This window comes from Pomacea canaliculata, linkage group LG9 (assembly GCF_003073045.1).
Source record: "Pomacea canaliculata isolate SZHN2017 linkage group LG9, ASM307304v1, whole genome shotgun sequence".
NCBI classification, from domain to species: Eukaryota; Metazoa; Mollusca; class Gastropoda; order Architaenioglossa; family Ampullariidae; genus Pomacea; species Pomacea canaliculata.
In genome coordinates, this window is record NC_037598.1 from 8,786,966 (window position 1) to 8,807,899 (window position 20,934).

At 42.6% G+C, this 20,934-nt stretch overlaps 2 protein-coding genes across 3 annotated transcripts; both read left to right on the top strand.

The window, feature by feature from the left end:
• Positions 1-96: 96 nt before the first annotated feature.
• On the top strand, positions 97-6,019 carry LOC112572264 (macrophage-expressed gene 1 protein-like). Its single transcript, XM_025251846.1, has 8 exons — positions 97-243; positions 1,457-1,701; positions 2,153-2,344; positions 2,509-2,669; positions 2,816-2,999; positions 3,261-3,505; positions 3,597-3,909; positions 4,255-6,019. Exons 2-8 carry the CDS (start codon positions 1,498-1,500, stop codon positions 5,158-5,160), a joined length of 2,205 nt encoding a protein of 734 aa, XP_025107631.1. The 5' UTR covers positions 97-243; positions 1,457-1,497; the 3' UTR covers positions 5,161-6,019.
• Positions 6,020-11,324: 5,305 nt separating this feature from the next.
• LOC112572265 (macrophage-expressed gene 1 protein-like) lies at positions 11,325-20,550 on the top strand. Of its 2 annotated transcripts, none has more exons than XM_025251847.1 (8): positions 11,325-11,408; positions 12,451-12,727; positions 13,214-13,405; positions 14,440-14,600; positions 14,995-15,178; positions 15,468-15,715; positions 18,837-19,152; positions 19,503-20,550. In XM_025251847.1, exons 2-8 carry the CDS (start codon positions 12,527-12,529, stop codon positions 20,322-20,324), a joined length of 2,124 nt encoding a protein of 707 aa, XP_025107632.1. In that variant the 5' UTR covers positions 11,325-11,408; positions 12,451-12,526; the 3' UTR covers positions 20,325-20,550. The 2 variants fall into 2 exon arrangements, with proteins under 2 accessions (XP_025107632.1, XP_025107633.1); XM_025251848.1 differs by having other exon boundaries at positions 11,352-11,408; positions 12,474-12,727.
• The last annotated feature ends 384 nt before the right edge of the window (positions 20,551-20,934 follow it).

A 20,934-nucleotide genomic window follows, 5' to 3' on the forward strand; every position in this document is an offset into this window, starting at 1 on the left:
CATAAGCTATACATAGTGAACACATACATACAGTCAGACCCGGTCACATGGGTCTTTGAGAAAGTGAAACACGGGAAGAGGGAACTGTCCCATCCAACATGTTTTTACATCCCTGATAATCAGAAGACTGCCAGACCATCGATGAACAGTCTTCGTCGCCGGCCCCGAGGAGCTGAGTGGTAGTCACTCCTCACCGTGTCCTGCACAGGGAAGAGCTACAGAGAACCAAACTTTCCATCAACTGTAAGTAGCCATAGCTATCACGAGAAGGGTTGTAGCTAACATTACCATTATTAAGTTTTAAATTATGTTTGCTAGAAGATACAGAACACACGAGCCTGCAAACACCTTTCTTGGCAAGATCTTCAAAGCAAAGGGAGGTCAGTCTAACCGGAAAGAAAAGGAGTTGTTTCTAAGGTTGATGGAGGTGAAGTAAGATAATGAGGTTTTCAAGAAGAGGTAAAGATGGATGACGATAAGATGATTAGATGTCGCAAAAGCTAACGTTAGCTCCTTTGTCATTTCGTCTAATTTCAAAGGCGCATAAGAAAAGACAAGAAGAGAAGGAAAGTATCTGAAAGTAAAATCTTAAAAGATGAAGAGTATGGCAGCGGTTTAAAAGCAGAGGTAAAGAGACAGAAAACAAGTGGAAAATAAGAGCGCGAGAAAGTTTGATAGAGAGAAAACGCGAGAGCATTAGAAATGGAAAATATTAAAAAAACTATCAAATAAAAGTGAATAACAAAAACAAAGAAAATTAAATCAAATAGACAAATTATGAGAGCATGAATTAATGAACCCTTTATATGAACATGCTTACCAAAGTGTGCAAATGAAAAACTTATACTCATCCTTCAAACTGAAGTGTGTCAACAAGAACAATCCACGAAAATGAGTGAACACATAAAGACTGTCTGAAATATCAGTGTTTTATATGTATCGAAACTTGACTCACTGCATTACTAAAGACTTGAAAATAATAGTTTCCTTTTTATCAGAATTTTCTCACTTTCAGTCCTCCAATAAAAGCTTTTGACACTGTCTTTGCCTTGTTTAATACTTTTTCGTATACCAGTGCATTTTAATGCCGTCCTTCCATTTTATCGGATATTGGTTCAACGTTTGTAGTTTCTTTTCGTTCTGCCTCGCTGTAGTCTGTCTCTTTATAGATACTACTGATTAGTATTCTTTTTTTGTATTAAAAGGCTAAACAATGTACGTATATGTTGTGGAATGACTGATTGTTTATCTACCTGCTGGCTGGAATGAATCACTCGCTGACTTATTCTTGGCGCTCCACAATACAAACCCAGGTCCAATCTTTTTTTTTATTTTATTTTATTTATTTTTGAACGAAACCCATTTAATCTGCAAACATTATTTTAAACTTCCTTTCACAACAATTGCAAGAAAACCCTTGTCACATCTCTCGCCCAGTGTAACTGTTTTTCTGCAGGCGAAACCTTCCTCAGACAAGTACCCTGCCTCCTCCCCGCCATGCTCACCCCCTCCACATTGCTTCTAGTCGTCAGCGTCGTCTCTCTCCTCCCTCGTCCTCCTGTCGCTACTGCTGGTGGTCTTACAGGCAAAAGTGTGAGAGACACATATGATAAGGACATGGTTTGGTCAGATTCTCGCTACCCGGTGGGGAACCCCAGACGCTGCTTACAGGAGTCGGCCAGCAACAACTTCTTGATGGAGGTAACTCTGACTGACTTAACTCGGGATAAATATACAATATGACATATTCATTATTTAGTTTGTTTGTATTTTCTTAGAACAACTTCCCATAGGAAAGTTATTCAATACTTTTCTCCAAAATATATCTCAAACTACAAACATATCGAAACAAGAGATAGTTTACTGAAGTTGTTTACACCATTTAGTGATCGTGTCAACATGTTGACACAAGAGAGAGTTACTAAGTTTTGACAACGGCTAGGGTTATTGTACTGAAGGTTTGACTCTCTATTAACTTATTTGACAATGGGTTCAGACTAAAGGTCAAAAGTTTTGATATAGAGACATTCTCCCAACAGAGATATTTTCTAGAGTTATGGTATTAAATGTTTCCTTAATGAGCTTGATGCAACATGAGATCATTCAAAACTCTTCAAAACAATGCTTGTAAGAAACTGCTTCGTTGTTACAGAGATTCGAGGTGTTGCCTGGCAACGGATGGGACAACCTGCGCAATGTAGAGCAAGGACAGGTCGTGGCCTTCAACTTTTCTCAATGTCGGACGACAGACGACGGGCGGTTCCTGCTGCCGGACACAGTGACCGCCGTGCCTTTGAAAAAAAGCCGACTGCAGGTGTTCGCGGAACTGATCGCCAGCTGGAAGGTACTTTATGCATACTTGTGTGTATGTGAGTGTGTACATATGTGTGTATGTTCTACATGATTTTGTCACATATGTATGCATAAGTCACACAAAGGGTGTGTCACTAGGCTAAAACTTTCTGACAAGCCGGCAGTTAATCAATCAAATCTGTCTTTCCATCTCAGGACTGGACAAGCGTGACGTCACGATCAGTCAACATGGACGCTGGTCTTGAAATTCCTGACATCAGCATCAGCGGCAGGTTCTCAGCCTCTTTTGAAGACATGAAATCCAAGCTGGTCGGGGACAAGACTCTGGCAACTCGTACCCAGGCTCGCTACATCAGGTGAGTGCAGTGACAAGGATGGGAGAGATGAGTGCGTCACACGCTAGTGAATGTGCGTAGTCCTGTGTGCGTCACAAACTCTGTTGAACCTCAGACCCGTTAAGACATGAGACACTAGGGAAAGTGACTGCTCCCCCTGTCTGCAGGTATTCTGTCCACCTGCAGCCGGACACCCCCCTGCACCCCACGTTTCGCGGTCGTCTGCTGGAGGTGGCGGCGGCTCACAAGATGCAGGACCCGATGTCGGCGCGCTACCTGGCGCAGCTGCTGGTCAGAGACTTCGGCACGCACGTCATCACCAGCGCCGATGCTGGTGCAGCGCTCATCCAGGTGAGTCGATTGGGCCTCTCAGATGAGTCATATCATGAACAGATAAGGGTTTTGTATTTTCCAGATGCTGTAGAGTTTCACAGATCAGTGTCCTGTGTCTTCCAGGCATGGTGCTGTGCTTCCCACGTGACCTCCCTGTTGTGAAGTATCTGGTTTTGTCTGGATGAGTGATTAGGATTAACTTTTTAACTTTAATATGGATTAACTTCGCTCACTATGATCTTCAAATACAAGATGAACATTTCCCTTTCTTTTCCGCAGGTCGATCATGTAAAGGAAGATTGGATGAAAGAAAATTCTGCCAAGAAAAGTGAAATCTTGTCCTTTGCCTCGGCCTCGCTGTACAGCGTCTTCAACATGAAGACGTCCTTTAACTCCACGGCAACCTCCAACTTCCAGTCCGACTACAGCAAGCAGCGCACCTCGTCGGTGGTGGAGACCTTCGGGGGGCCTCTCTACAGACCCGCCAACTTCACACTTAACCAGTGGGCTCAAGAAGCGGACAGGTGACAAATATTTCTTTCTTTATTAGTCATTTGAGCTGTTATTTTATTAGTTATTTTTCCCTCTCACGTACCTTCCACCTGACCTCTTCAGAGACCTGGTGGCTCTGGATCGCTCAGGCGACCCCCTGCACTATTTCGTCACCGCGGCAACGCTTCCTGAACTTCCGGCCTCGATTATAACGGAGGTTCAAAGGTCAGTGTTGGAGGCTGTTGAGACCTACTACACCTACAACGTTATCCCTGGCTGCCTGCAGCGGGACTCCCCCAACTTCAGCCCCTCCGCCAACGTCGACGACGGCTCCTGCCTGCAGTCCACCTCCCAGGTAACCTTCGGGGGCATGTATCAGACCTGCGCCTTGAAACCTGGCTCCGACAACGGAAACCTCTGTGAAGGAATGACACAGGCAAGATGAGTTTTATTTATTTATTTATTTATTTTGTCTTGTTTCTAATTTTAAAAAATTCGTGAAATTTCCGTAAGACAGGAAAACTTTTGAAGTTTCGTACCGGAAGAAATATTCTATTAAAGCAATTGTACGAGATTGAAACTTCATTTAATAAATGATTTCTTCTGACCTGAACTCATTGATGTTGAACACTTGAGCCTGTTTTTTAAGGAGATAGGGGTGAGTCATTTTGTAAGTTTCGACTGCATGTACTTGAGAGCGGTTAGTTTTGCTGTTTTGCTGCTAGAAGATAAATGTTTCTTCAAGAATTTTGGATCCTCAAAGGTCTTCTTTGTTCTTCAGCAAAACCCTTTGACCGGTGACTTTTCCTGCCCTGCCGACTACGAGCCTGTGCTGCTGCTGCAAGGTGATGCGCAGGCCCGCCGCACGGAGAAAAGCTGCTCGCGGTATTTGTTGTTCTGGAAGCGATGCACGGACACCATCCGCAGCAGCGTCGCCACCACCAGCACGTACTGGTGCGCGACAACGGGGTCAGAGGGGTCAACGTCAGCACCAGGAACACCCGGGTACCTGTTCGGTGGTCTGTACACCTCCTTCGTGCCCAACCCGGTCACACAGAGTCCTTCTTGCCCTCCCGGCTTCCTCGCCCTGCACGTGGGCTCAGCACGTGATCTTCACGTGTGCATCAGCGACGATATGGAGGTGGGCGCCAAGGGGGCCGTCCCCTTCGCTGGTTTCGTCAGTTGTCGCGCAGGGAATCCCTTCGCATTCGATGGCGACGCGGTGAACAGATTGCTCACATTCTACAAGACCAGGACCGACGAGTGGCCTCAGAGATGCCCCCAGGGTTACAGCAAGCACCTGGCGACTGTGGACCAGGGCTGTCAGGTCAGCTACTGCGTACGGACGGGCGCCATGGCTGGCCTCCTGCTGCCCCCCGTGCAGCGTCCGCCCTTTGTCATGACCCCGGCGGTCATTTACGTTGACCCCTCGGCAAACGAGAAACAAACGTCGACCGAGATGATGACCGGTGACCGACCGTTGCAGGCGGTGACTCCCGAAGGTGCAGCTGGCATGGCGGTGGGCGCCTGTGCGGGCAGCGTGCTCCTGGTGCTGGCGGTCACACTGCTTGTGCGCTACCGTCGCAGACGAGGAGAACAGGCGTACCACAGGCTGGAAGAGTCTTTGATTATCCCCAAGTCTTGTGACTTTGGTTCCTCAGGCAACGTCTCATACTCGGAAATATGAGCCAAGAAGCAGCAACCGTTCTTAAGGCTAGCTTACACAGACACCAGCTAGAAAAATTTATTTGCTCATAATTATTTAGAGTCCGATGACCTGTGAATGAAGTCACCATAATGTCAAAGCAAAACAAACCAACAATGCCAAGGTTTGAACATTCCTCGATAAAAATGAGCAGAAATTTTTTTGAAAAAAAAAAGATGCTACTTTAGATAATATAACAGGTGGATTTGAACGTGACAGTTTTAACTTCGACTTCAGTAGACAGTGAGGACTGTGGGCTATGACTTGGTTTCATTTGCTACAAAACTGCGTTTTCTACAATCTACTCCACACATTTTAAAATATTGCTTAATTTTACAAAGCTGTAAAAAAAAGTATACTTGACTTGTACTTGACTTCACGACCTGTTGTCTATTTGTACCCATAATCTTTAGTGCTTTCATCTGTTGATGTTATCCCGGCAAGCTTTGTCTCAAGTTTTGAACACACACACAAACTACACTCAAAGGTCAGCAACATCGTTATACAGATCAAAAGGAAGCAAGTTATTCGCATGAGAAACTTGTATCAAACTAATAGTTGGAAATCACAAACCAGGAATATTTCATTCTTTCTTCTTCGTGTTTTCCTAACTCAACAAGACTGATCTTTTAGTCAAAGTAGTAAAGACTACAAGAGCCTTGCTGCTAGTCCGCTGACCAACAGTTTGTTACCGGTCATGTTATGCTGTCTAGTGTTAATTGATTTAGTTTAGTGGTCAGGGAGGCATGGAAAACTCCTCTTTTTAATTAAGAAATACTGTGTAAATATTGCTGCTTGTTTTTTCCGACTCTTAAGAAACAATAAAGTTTCTATTTGCTTATATGCTTTTCCGTGTGATATTTTTAACCATGCAAGGACGAAAACAAAATACAGAGACAAAAAAATCATATCATAGCCAATGAAGGCTGGTTATATATCGGTAGATTTTTAAATTGGACATTTGTACCTCCATTGAAATGCATTTGTGCGTGTATGTACGCCTGTGTGTTTGCACGTGTATGATTGTGTATCAGTCAGAAAGTCAGTCAGTAGATCAGTCAGCCAGGAGAAGAAACAGAAGGAGAATTCGCCTATTCCCCAAGTGACCCTTAGGTATCGGTGGTCGAATCTACCAGAGATGTTATACCCGTCTCTGAATCGACTGATGGCTGTGGTCGAATAGGACAAAGGTCAAATCGACCGGTAGCCTGGTACAGCAGGAGCCTGCCTTCTCCCAGCAGGGTATAAACAGTAACTTACTACTCGACACAAGTTGATGTTCATAGGACTGAGAGAAAACAAGACCTGGTACATCCAGAAGCGAACCGCAGCTTTGCCTCTTCTCCTGCTCCCTACATCACGTGTAAACCTCGTGTAATCTGCTTGGGATTCACACCACACTTCAACACACAAAACAGGTCCACTCTTACATAGTCTGGTTTTTAACATAATCATATTTACATGCTGAATAATATTTAATTTAAAATATACATATCTGATTAAAGTAATATAAATGTGAATTTCTACATGGTGTCGCCTTCAGAGGTAATTACAACATAGCACAACACTGAGTTTTCGTTGACTGGTATTAAATAAATTATCAAATGCGTTCACAACAAACAACGTATTTCAATAAAAAGTTAGTTTATGACTATTATTATGATGATTATGATGATTATGATGATGATTATGATGATGATGATGATGATGATTAGTAGTAGTAGTAGTATAATCAGTAGTAGTAGTAGTAGCATAAACTAGAATAAAAATGATTTCGCTTGTCTGCTTGAGTGAGAAGTCATGTACATGTTTTCTCGCTACTACAGTCAACTTCAGAACAGCTCAAACTTATTTTATTTTTCTCAGGCCTTGTGAATATCTTTTTTCCGCTGTACCTGTATTATTTGTGTCCTTCAAGCTGCGATGCCTGCTTTGTGATTGTTGAGAAGCTGCTTCAATGACTATTGCTTTATATTTTTTAATATTATATCTGTTGTTTCATAATGAGATCATCAATCCAAGATCTGTCAAAAGATATTTTACAGAATGATGCATCTAGTAAATACTAGCTTTTCTTTTAGGAATACATCTTTGATCCATTTACATAGATATGTTACCTGGTTTTCTCTGTTGTGATGTCGTTTTACTCCAGTCTGTTCACGTATCAACATCATTTTGGCTTCCTTATGTTGTAGTAATTACTAACTCAGTTTTCTGTGTCTGTACAGATGCAGAGGAAATAAGGACTGAAACTAAATTATTTTTGGAAAGGCTATATCAAAAGGGAGAAGTAGAGCAGTGTGAATTAGATGAGCTAATTAATGGTATTCCTAAATTGCCCGTCATGGTGGCAGAAGCTCTGGAAGGAGAAATCACCATAGAAGAAGCAGGAAATGTCCTTAAGAGTATGAAAAACGGGAAAAGTCCAGGAACCGATGGGTTTACAGCAGAATTTTTTAAGTTTTTCTGGAAGAAATTAGAGTCATTTATCATAAGATCACTCAACGAGGCTTTCAGAGATGGGGAACTTTCACATCCTCAGAAGGAAGGACTCATTACTTGTATACCTAAGGGTGACAAGTCTAGAGAATTTATTAAAAACTGGAGGCCGATATCCCTCTTAAATGTGGTCTATAAAATAGGTTCAAAGTGTATAGCCACGCGTATTAAAAAAGTACTTCCATTACTGGTCGCAGACGACCAAACAGGATTTATGGCAAATAGATACATTGGGGACAATATTGGATTTATATATGACCTGATAGTATACCTTGACCACAAAAATCTACCGGGTTTATTGCTTAGTTTGGATTATGAGAAAGCGTTCGATACCATAGACTGGTCCTTTATGCACAAAGTATTAATGACACTTGGATTTGGGACTGATATCTGTAACTGGATAAAAACATTCTACCAAAACATTAAGTCAGCGGTTATGGTTATCAGATTGGTTCAAAATAAAACGTGGATGTAGGCAAGGGGATCCAATATCACCGTACCTATTCATACTTTGTGCTGAAGTCCTAGCAGTAATGATAAGGAAAAATGTTAGCATAAGGGGTATTAGAATAAATGAAAAAGAACACAAAATATTACAGTTTGCTGATGACACACAAATCTTTATGGAAGGCGACGATTTATCTTTTAATAACGCTTTGGTTACATTAAATAAATTCACTAGAATGTCAGGACTGCAGATAAATTTCGGAAAAAACAGAAGCTATCTGGTTAGGAAATAGAAAAAATTCACCCATAAAATATTCCCCACACCTGAAGTTTCAATGGAATCCATCAGAATTTAAAATACTAGGGATATGGCTAAGCACTAAGTTAGAAACATGTTACACTCTAAACTTTAAGGAAAAATATGTTGAAACGAGGAATTTAATGAAATCTTGGCTTAAACGAGTTATTACACCAATGGGAAGAGTGGCTGTGCTAAAATCATTAATACTATCAAAATTAATTTATTTATGGATACTGCTGCCTAATCCTGCTGTAATACTATTTGGATATGAAGCAAACTGTCCAATAGATAAGACATTAGAGAATATACTACTAGAAGCAAAGTTTTTTTATATATAAATGTAAAATAGAGAAGAAACAGCCAGACTTAAGAGTTTTTATTCTACAGTTAAATAGAAAATACAAGATTGAGGAATTTAGCGCACTTGTTAATATGAAATTGCAGGAATATATAATAAGCTGGGCTGATTATATGAATTTTATGAGTTTATCTGAAAATATATAATTTCACGACTTTATATTAAAAAAAAAAACAAACAAACAAAAAATCAATGTGACTGCCTGGTGGGTGGGGGGGAGGTAAAACAAGAAAAGTAAAATACATTTAATTTGTTCTGCATTTAGTTTTAAAAGTCCTATTTTCTTTCAACAAACAAACATCTGGGAGGTTCAGAGAAAAATAATTAAATGTTAAACAGACATTATTTCCTCCATATTCTACCAATGATCACGTCAACTACTGTGCAACTTCTAATTGTTTTTATTGATATGTTATTTATGTGGGTACTGTTTATTGATTTGTTTGCAGTCCTATGCTCCAGTGGGGGCAAACAGGACTAAGAAGTCTGTTTAGTAGTGATGCTACATATGCAAACTTTTGGAATGAAAATAATGATTTCATGTCAAAGTTTCAGTGACTAACATTTTGTTTAAGTTATTCTTGGTGTTAACTAAGATGTGCATTTAATATGTCATTTCCAGAGTTTTTCTTGTGTGAATATTTTTTATATGGATATTTTCTGAGTTTGAGAAATGGTCAAATTGTGAATGAAACCTATGAGTACTGTCCAAATTTTGTCACTTGTAATCATTTGGTTGCCACATGTTATTGGACAGTATTGGTGTTTTGCTTTCTTGGTGAAACATTTAATCTCTCCTACTGGTCAGTTGATACTTCAAACGGGAATGCTTATGTCTGTGGGCTGCTGAAAAGTTTAGTACAGTTTACTCCCTTTGCATGTTTCTCAGTCTCTGTCTATGCTCTTCTGTGTGTGCCTGCACACCTTTATTTTTGAATGATGTATAGATGCACATTGTTCAGTCCTAAACAAATTTTTGCAGTACGCCTTTTTTTTAATTACAACATTTATAGGTCAATTTTTGCTTGTGAATTTCTGCTACAAAGCAACTTTTGTGTAATGTTTTGTGTTTCATATTATAAGATACATTATTGGTGGCGAAAATAAAAACTTGGAGGAAAAAAAAAATCAAAAAAAAAATTTTACAAACCTAATGACTCAATAAGTTTTTTTTTCCATTGGGACAATTTTAAAAATGGATGATTAAAACTTGTAAAAAAAAAAAAACCAAAAAAAACAACAACTCAGTTTTCGATGTTCCCCGTTAAGCAACTGGTCAGGATGACACGTCTTGAAAAAGAATACTTTTTAGCCTTTTCCTTCTTTCCTTCTGTACTTTCGTGTGAATAAGAATTTTGATGTCTTGGCTAGTGGCATTCTGGTTATTTCTTTTCCACAGGCAACTCCTTCTTCCAGGCCATCTTATTCCCAGAATATGGCATAGGAATCGGTTGGTAAAGGTCTGGAGCTTGTTGTTGGTGGTATTTATCACTCTCCAGCTTTCAGAACCATACAATAGGACTGCTTTCACATTGGTGTTGAAGCATAAGCTGTTGAAAACATGCCTGACCTTGTTGATGCGGCTTTTAATGTCATCATCCGCTCCACCATCCTTGTTGACAATACTCCCCAGATACATGAACCGGTCTGTTTCTAGGATGTTCTCTCCTTGAAGTTACATTGGGAGTTCCTGCTTGTTGTTGATTCTCATCACTTCGGTCTTCTTTCTGTTGACCTTTAAGCCAGTCTTCTCTGCTTCCTGGGCTAGCTCACTCATTTTGGTTTGTGCTTGTTGTTGCCGATGAGATAGAAGACCGTTGTCATTTGCAAAGCCCAGGTCCCCTAGCTATTTGGTGAAGGTCCACTGGATACCGGTGTTGTTGTCTTGGGTTGTCTTACGCATAATCCAGTCTATGACCATCATCAGGAAGATTGTTGGTGCTAATATTCAACCCTGTCGTACGCCGGTCTTCACTACAAAAGGTGGTTGCTGTTATTTCCTGGTCTGGCTTTAATGCTTCTGAGGATTGGCCATCTGGGCCTGCTGCTTTGCCACTTTTCATGTTTTTGGCAGCTTTGATAATATCTGTGTTAGTGGGAGGGCTGGTGTTGACATGATGTTGTTCTGTTGCTGGTGGTATGTCAGGTAAAGAAGCAACATTGCACCTCTCCTCACTCGGACATCTTGAAGACTCCTTCTCCACTTTCAAGCAACTGTTATATGGCAAATATTATTTATCAGTTCCATATTCTTACCATTTACTTAAATTTAATTACTCCTGCTTCCATACAAATCAAACCCAAAACAAAACAGTTATGGTATTAACATTTTTGTTTTTTTCCACCGATGATCAACTGCACGTTTTCCCTCAGCTGCCTCACTCTCTCTACCCACCCATCCTTTTCTCATTACTAACCCCATCAGTATCATTAACTACACTTATGCGGCTAGTTTGACCCACTAACATTTTGAATCACCACACCCTTAAGCGCACAGCATGAACATTTGACATGTGACTCACATGACTCATACAATCACGTGCCAACATGAAACATTTTCCAGAAAAGAAAGGGACACCTCAAATTTTGTTTACTTATTTCAGTCGTTCATTGTGTCTGACAGAGGTATGTACACTTAAAAAAACTATTTTTATGCTACTCGCACCGGCAGGCTAGCATCATTCTAATTCCAATGCCCATTAGGTGTTCAAGAGACAGCTCAACACGTTTACGAACACTGAAAAATCTATGGCGATTGTAATAGATGTCAGGACAGCTAACTTGTATGTGATTGTCGGCTCTCAAAGTCGTCTCTATTGAGAAATAAAGTAGAATTTTGTATAACTTAAGCGTATACTGATTCCCTACTTCAATATTATTTTTTTGCATTTGCTATAAACATGAAAATTTCATACATTGATCAGTACAAGCTGGATGTTACCTAACATAGCCCACCAGTACTGGAAGCAACTGAATAGGCTCCTACTGAGCCAGACTATTGCGTCGTGTCATTTGGCGACTTTACATTGGCATTAGGCTCGGAACTGTTTTATCCACTTGAAAAAGTCTAGTGGAATTCATTTTTCTTTAATAAGTAAAACTCTACTCAAAACATCATTTCCTCAAACCTTTGTGTTGTCAAAGATTCACCTTATCGGAAAAGGGGACAATATGTAAATTAGATAATCTTTTCTCAAGCGTCAAGTCACGAATTTCACCTCTTTTTGTGTTTTATTCAGGATGTGCTTTTAGACCATGGATTTCCGTTAACATGCTTACATAAGATGCAAAGACCGAGAATTTACCTTTTTTCTTGGATCAAATACCCTCGACGCTTCTTTGCTGCAATCCACTATCAGTAACAGTCTTAGAAGGAGTTGAAATTTTATGTTTTAACAGCATTTGTAGAAAACGCGGTGAGCTTACGAGAAATTTGTAAGTGTGCTACAAAACTGAACTGAACTGAACTGAACTGATGATGATGATGATGATGATGATGATGATGATGATGATGATGATGATGATTGATGATTGATGATTGATGATGATGATGATGATCTTTGTATCGCAGCCTAACAAAATATATTTTATTGCACACGCATGAGCGCTCGCACAGGTGTTGTCTGACTACCTCTCTCCTCACACATCCCAAAAACCTTTGTCGCAGTCTTCACACCCTGACGATTGCAGGCTTGGTACCTTCACCCTGTCAAGCACACACGTTTGCTCGCTTTCCCTGCACCATGCACGTCCTCTCAACCTTCCTTCTTGCCATCGGCATTGCTTCCGTCCTCTGTCTCCTACCGGTCTTAACTGCTGGTAGCCCTATAACCGAAGACGTGGGCGACAATAGAGACGAGGACAAGATAGTAACATCGCATTACCCGGTGGGAGACGCCAGACGCTGCCTGCAGGAGTCAGCTCAAAATTACTTCCGGATGGAGGTAACTTCCTGTTCTTGTAGCTTGACTTCTTTGGATGTTGAGATAAAAGTTCAAGCCTATCCAATGCTATTTCTTTTTTGTTCAGAGCAACTTACATTGAAATTCGTATACAATGTGTTGGTAAGAAAAAAGCTTGTCGCGCTATTATATCTATATTGGAGCTGCCTGCATGTAAACTGAGACTTACAAGCATATCCAAAACAAAGATATGACAATTTATGGTACACACAGTTATAGTACCAAAATTTTGACACTAAAGTGGTGTCGTATCCATGTTTGACTTTACCAAGCAATTTACCTTTATACAAGCATATTACTGCCTTATGGTATCATCATTTGTTTTCGTACACACATTTCGGTTTTCAATGACGATGATCAGTGTAACTCACCTTGTTTTGATTGAGTATGCCCACATTACACAATGACTTGACGATTTTTGTTGAATAAAAAAACACAATGTTCTAAAAAGATGTTTCTTGGTAACAGAGATTTGAGGTGTTGCCTGGCAACGGATGGGATAACCTTCAAAATGAACCACAAGTGCAAATTGTGGCCTTCAACTACTCTCAGTGTCGGACAACAGACGACGGGCGGTTCCTGCTGCCGGACACAGTGACCACCGTGCCAATAAAAAGCACCGATCTGCAGTTGTTCTCGGATCTCATCTCCAACACTGAGGTGTGTCAGAAGTGGGCCGGGACATTGTATGGGATGCTGCTGTTAATAATATAAAAAAAGACACTAAAGAAAGGTACATAGATTCGTGGTGAACAGCTGTCAGTGGGCCACAACACTGAGAAATTACATAGGCTCGTGGTTAGTTAGGCACATCTATAACATCGAGCAGGTACATTGTCAGAAGATTACATCATCTTAATAGGCTACAGCTGTCAGAAAGCCACGGTACTGAGTGGGGAACAGCTGTCAATAGGCCCCAAGGAAAACCAAGCAACAGTTTCTTACCCAAGACAGTCTAAGTAAAATGAAGCAAAATTTATTGTCTGGTTCTATAGCTCCATCAAACCAACGGTCAATAAAAATACCGCCATAGCTGCGATAGTACAAGTGTAAGGGCTGCACTCTACACAAAAAAACTTTTTAGTAACAGTTCTAGCAGCGACTCTTTGTTTGATACAGTTTGTAGATTCTGCAGTGGCGAGTATGGCTGGCCAGAGTTCATTGATAGTTGTGACAGGGGTTTGGTACGGGTAGTTGCCCACCACGTGCTGTGGAAGTCAGCCAGTGCCTCGTGTCTCTGAACACATCTCGTACCGCCATTGTGCACTTTTAAGCCATGTACATTTGTACATTCTCTGCGTAGTATGCGAGGGCACTTGCTTCCATGTATGCACATGTAAATGTGTGTGTGAATGAGTGTGAACGCACGCTCTCCGCGTTTATTTAAAAAAAATGAGAACTAGACCTCATTAATTTGTTTGGAGAGCAGCAGTTCCCAAACTGAAGGGAAAAGAATTTTAAAAAATCTTAAGTTATTACATGAAATCATAGTGTTAAATACTTCCATGATATCTGATGAAATACTTCATAATGTAAGCACAAGATAAATTTCTTTAAAAAATGTTTTTGAATGCATAAATTTTTCCCTTCAATGGCCTTACAAAACGATATAAGATTTTCATACCGTAACTGTTTTCCTTTTATTAATTACTTCTTCTGACAGCCGGCAATCTATTTTATATTTCCCCCATCAGGAGTGGACTAGCGTCACGTCCCGGTCAATTAATCTGGACGCTGGCCTTGATAATAAATTCATTAGTATCAGCGGCAAATACTCGTCGGAGTTTACAGACATGAAATCCAAGATGATTAGCGACAAGACTGTGGTCGTTCGCACAGAGGCACGCTACGTCAGGTATGGGGGTGTGTGTGTGTGTGTGTGCACGTGATTTGAAGTCATTGACTAATATGTGTGTGTTTGTGTTTTCCTTTGTATGTGCGTGTGCTTGTCCACATGCTTACGTGCACGTGATTTAAAGTCATTGACTTTTTTTTTTTTGGTGTTTGGTCGTTTGTTTACGGGTCTCAGAATTTCCTACTTTCTGTGTCAATGGTTAGCTGATTGGTTAGTTCGTTACTTCTGTTTGAGTATAATATGCGATCTTTTGGACCCATGCTTATTTATTGACTCTATTAATTAATTCAGACTTTATTTTAAGTAGGACGATTTTTTAAGTATGATATTAGATTCTAGTTTCTACTCCTTTATTGACGATTCCACTAAGAAGCTGTGCGCCACCTGTCTGCAGGTATTCTGTCCACCTGCAGCCGGACACCCCCCTGCACCCCACGTTTCGCAGTCATCTGCTGCAGGTGGCGGCGGCTCACGAGCGTGAGGACGAGGAGTCTGCGCGCTACCTGGCGGAGCTGTTAGTCAGGGACTTTGGCACACACGTCATCACCAGCGTTAAAGCAGGCGCAGCAATCGCTCAGGTGAGTCAAGGAAGTCTTCCAGGTAATCTTTGTGGTGTTGTACAGGTCAGCATCGTGTTTCGTCCATGACTCATATTCATGAAGCACGTTAGCCCATCCTGTTTGCTTCTCTTCGGGTACTTATATTGAACATATTTCAGCTACACAAAAGATGCTACCTACTCTCCTACAAATTAATTTTTTTTTACAAATTTTACGACATGCTTCATTACTTTGCTAAAAAAATAAAAGCACTTTCATTAGGCTCCTCAAAAACTAAAGAGACAGGCCATGCTAACATATTTTGCAGGTGGACCATTTGAAAGAAGAATGGATGAAAAAAAATTCTGAACAAAAAAACGAAATATTGGCCTCCGCGTCGTTCTCTCTATTTAAGCTCAACCTTTCAGCTTCAGTTTCATTCAAATCCAAAACTGAATCAAGCTACCAGTCAGGGTACCTCAGCCAGCGCACGTCATCAGTGGTGCGGACGTATGGAGGCCCCGTCTACAAACCCATCAACTTCACGATCAACGAATGGGCAGAAGCAGCAGACAGGTGACGTCACTCATTTGCTTCTCTCCCCTGCTCCCTCTTTCTCTTCCATTCACTCGATTCCTTTCTTTCGCTATTTCTGTAGATTCCTTTAACCGTTTCTTAAAGTAGATTTCACTCAACTTAAGGTGACCAGACGTTTTGGGAGCGAAAGTGGGACGCGTGCCGATGATGGTCACATACAAAGAGCGCCGAAAAGGGTGTGTGGGGGGGAACCTTTCCTCTGACTTTGCCGAGTAGTGGTGCTTTGAACGGCAGATCTGTCCACGTCACTTTAGTATTCCATTTTAAAAAGAAAAACGGTTTTTTAATATTTAAATATAAATATTCCTACCTTATCTCCCGCTCAGCCAACGTTGAGGACGTGCAGGTGAGGCGCTGCAACAAATTGTCGACAATAATCCTGCGCCTTCGTCATCTTGCGAGGCTGCTTCGAAACCGTACTTCATTCGTGAATCTCCTTGTAAAGTTTTGGTTCTGTCAAGATAGTGTCAAAATTTTTTCCACAAGGATTTTCTGAATTTTGGCTGTTAAAGTTGCACCTCACAATTAAAAGTCCTTTCTGTGTATCCACCTTTAACTGCCGGACAGCGGAAAATATGCTGGAGGACGAAATGCCGAGAGACGAGGAGAAATTTGCTGACGCAGGCTTGATGAGAGGGCAAGAGGGTCTGGTGTACCCGGTCCCACGGTTGTGAATGGGGCACGGCCTTGGTCAGTGGATTGTTTTCCTTCTTCTTTTTCTGGTCTGAAGAAGGAACACCCAAGCATTACACCTGCAGATGTTAAGTTTCAAGTCTGCAGTATACAATTTCCAAGCCGAATGTGCGCGGGGCCGTCGGGGTAGCAGGCCAGGTGCCAGAAGGTCGCTGGACACCCAGGATTTATCGTGCATGAACCGTCTAGATCAGGGATGCCCAACGTACGGCCCGCGGGCCATATCCGGCCCGCGACGAGGTCCCATCCGGCCAGCGAAACTTCTGCCCACAGTGCAGGAAATCGGCATGTTAGTAATAAAAAAAAAAAAAACGAAAAAAAAAACCCCCCGAAAAAAGGGAAGAAGTATTTATCCCCACGTAGGGGCGTTTCCCAATCTTTTTTTCGATGGATGAACATTTCGATTCAGTGCTCCGACTTGGTGTCTCTACGATGAGGCCGGACATTCAGAGGTTGGTTTCGGGAAAACAACTTCAAATATCCCACTAATTAGTACATAATTAATGGTAAGTACAACTTGTTTCTAATAAAAAATTGTATCTGCTCTATTTTTTTTTCTTTTTTGTATTTTTGCGGTGAAGTGGCCCGCGACACGGCTGTCCCAAATGGATATGGCCTGCAGGCCGAAAAAGGTTGGACATCACTGCTCTAGATTATAGAAAAGCGTTCGTTTCGTGCTTTGAGGTCTCTGAATTAATGTGCCACTGAAGGGGTCTGCAAGCAAGTTGGAATTGACAGTAAAGAGGTATGGGTATGTTACTGATGCATGGCCACTCTGTGAATGGAGAGGATGGGGCCTGCCACTGGCACTGCAACCTAGTCTAAGCCCTGAGTGAGATGTCAAAGGAGCTTGTTTCGTAGTTACTTCACGACACAGCGAGACTTTCTCTTCCCGTTTCTCCATCACCATGCAAACTACATTAATCTACAACTCTATATCAGGGGTGGGCTTAAACACGGCCTGTGGACGCCTTTGGGTCGGCATCGTCTGCCAAAATGTAAAATGCACTTGTTTGTATTTTTGTAACATCAGCCTAGGTTAATTTGCTAAATATTTTATCATATCAACTACAACAGAGTTAGAAATCGGCAGTCCTTAGCATTCTAACACAGACAAAGTAAAAAGATAAAAAATATAATAACAGACTGACATGTCTGATCGAGTCGTTAGAGGGCAAAGGGGGCGGCTGCCTTCAAAGGAAAGCGAGCGGCTTCAAACAGCTTCACTTTACACAATAAATTCGGCAGGTGAAAGGCACTGTGTACTCATTTGTTGTCCATTTCTGCTGGCGTGGTGTTAGGGTAGGGAGGAAAGTTAATGTCACTGTGAAGTGGGGGAACTCGGACAACCGTAGCCAAAGAAGCTGACACCTTAAGAGGGACGAGCAGACGACCACCGGCGATGTACCAGCGGCACGTGCAATAAGATATCGGCCGGCAGGTCATTATCGTCACGGGTCAAACACCGAAGTCCGCAGAGCCACGAAAAATAAATCGGGATCAACAAGACAACGCCAAAAGGCAAAAGCCAGAACCAAAGGCGTGGATGCGAATCAGCGTACGGTATTCAGATTTTTAAAGACAAGCGGGACATTTGATGGACTTGCCAGAAAGAGGGACATTGGGCTGGACACGAGGTCAATAGCGGGACTGTCTTCGGCCATGTACATATAACAACCAAGCTGGCCCCAAAAGCGTGTCTCTTGGAACATTTCGCTAACAGCGTCGTTTGCTACGACAGACGCAAAACCCCATATGCACAAAGCGAACTCCTTAATACAATCTTATTCGCTAACAACATCACAATACAAATAAAAAGTCCCACATGATAGAAACTCAGCACATAAGTCTTTCCCCGCCCCACATACATAAATACAGAGATTTCGCAGCCACGAGAGAGGTTATGTTCGCCATGAACCGTCCCACACCAGGGAAAGCACAAAGCCGAGTCCTGGGTACACCAGCGTCTCCCCGCACCGAAGCTCTTCTCTATCACTGCCGGTTCGATCCCGGGCCTTCGATACGTAGTCCCGGTCTAACCTTGGGCTTTCGCTCTTCCTACCCGATGGGGTCCCCGCCCACCTATCCCGTTAGGACCCGCGACAAAAGACCCTATCAGGTACGCCCCCTGACACGATGTGCCCCGAGGTGGGTCTTTTACCTCCTGACCAGACCCAGCTGAGAGGTGCACGATGGGCCCGCCCTTCCTCTGGCCAGAATAAACGGCTAGCTCACAACCTACACATTTTCCTATTCTGCTATAAGGCAGCAGCTTCCAATAGCTTCATAGCTTTGTCCCTGTTGTTTTAAAAAAACGCTTCTTTTAGCTATTATTTTGTTTATTCTTTGAGTTCAATGCTTGTTTCGTGTCTCTCAACGTGATCCTCGCTAACATTTTGCTTCTCAGAGACCTGGTGGCCCTGGATCAAACGGGTGACCCACTGCACTATTTGATCACTGCGGCCATGCTCCCTGAATGTTCGGCCTCCATTCTAAGCCAGGTTCAGAGCTCAATACAACAAGCTGTTGAGACTTACTACGACTATAACGTCCATCAGGGCTGCCTGCTACCGGACTCAGACTACTTCACCCCATCCGCCAACTTTGATGACGGCACCTGCAAACCGCCTACCTCCAACTTTACCTTCGGGGGCATGTATCAGAACTGCACGGTGTGGCGTCTGGACATATATAACCAACATATTTGCTACGATAAAACACAGGCAAACATTCTTTTAATAACTTTTTTTTTCATTACATAACTTGAATGCAACTAAAACGGAATTTTTTGACAGCAGCTTTTTATCAATTAAAGCGAAATACATTTTGTGCCCACATTATATTCTTAGATTATATTAGCCATATATTAAGTACAATTTATTTTCTCGTAGTAGTCGTAATGGTGAGCCCACGAGGCCACTTGGTACCTTTTGACGTTTTACAAATTAGACCCATCCAGATTATTTTGGTCAAGGAAAGAGAAATCCCTCGTTTTCTTGTTTGACGTTGTAAAAGAATTGTTTCCTTTGAAATTCAATGGATCATTTATTTATGTTTCCTCTTGTTTTATCAGCTAAACCCCTTGACCGGCAGTTTGTCCTGCCCTTCTGGCTACCAGCCTGTGCGGATACAAGAAATAGGTTGGTGTAACATAGGAATGGTCAGCGGAAACTGTAACCTCTGTCCCATCTGCTACATATCAATAACCACGTATTGGTGCACAGCATGGGATTCAGCAAAGGTAGTGCCAAGTAACCATGGCTACCTGTTCGGCGGCCTTTACACCTCCTCCGTGTCCAACCCTGTCACCGGAAGCCCCTCGTGTCCGTCAGATTTCTTCGCCCTGCGTGTGGGCTACACGCGAGACTTGCACGTGTGCGTCAGCGCTGACCTCGAGTTCGGAGCCAAAGGCGCCGTGCCTTTCGCCGGCTTCGTCAGCTGCCTGACTGGGAATCCCCTGGCAATCCCCGGAGACCGCATGAACAGCAAAGGGGACGAATGGCCACAGAGATGTCCAGAGGGTTACAGCATGCACCTGGCAACAGTGGACCTGGACTGTCAGCTCAACTACTGCGTACTGACACGTGCCATGCGTGGGAATGTCACGCCTCCCTTGGAGCGCCCACCCTTTGTCCCGCCACCTGCCGGCATCTTTTGGGATGAAAAAGAGATCAATCACACTGACGACCGTTCGTCGCAGTCTCTGAGCCCCGGTGCGGCGGCTGGTATAGGGGTGGGAGTCACCCTGGGTATCGTGCTCCTGGTGATTATCGTCTACCAGCTGCACGGTCGTTGTCGTCGAACCCAGTCCAGGTATTCCAGCATGACAGAGCCTGTGGCGGCCGGTGCTTCGCCCCCTGGTTATGGTGCCTCCCACGTGTCTTCAAATTTGTAAACCAGCACCAGCTCATCGTTTTCAAGCTAGCTGCGTCTGTTAAATATAATTCTTTTTTAATATAAACATTTATATTCAATTAACTCATTGAACATATTACAGGCTTAATGCATTCTATTTTTAAACAATTCACACAGTTGCACTATACCATATATAACAATACAGTCAAATCTCGCTACTATGCCACCTACCGAGACCGAGCAAAAGTGGCATAGTAGCGAGAGTGGCATAGTAGCGAGGGTTCGTAAAAACGGCTTTATTTGCTCAAGTTACCCGTCAGTCCAAAGCTCTCAAGAATCGTCGGCTGGCGCTAGCTGTCTCCTCTCATTCTCCCCCTCACCTCTTCATCCTCCACCCCTCCCAACCACATCGGCACACCTGCATCCTGTCGCTAGTCGACCCCCTCCCGCTTTCCCTCTGTCACGTGACCGTCACCCGGCCAGCGACCACCCCCCCCCATCGCCAGCCTCCACCCTCCCTGTGTGTGTGCTATGTTCCATCCCACCTAACTGCCATGTCCCACACTACCATATACATGTAATGATCGAGCACTGCGCGGAATTTCACAACTTGTGCCTTTTAACAATCACAAAAGTGGCATAGTAGCGAG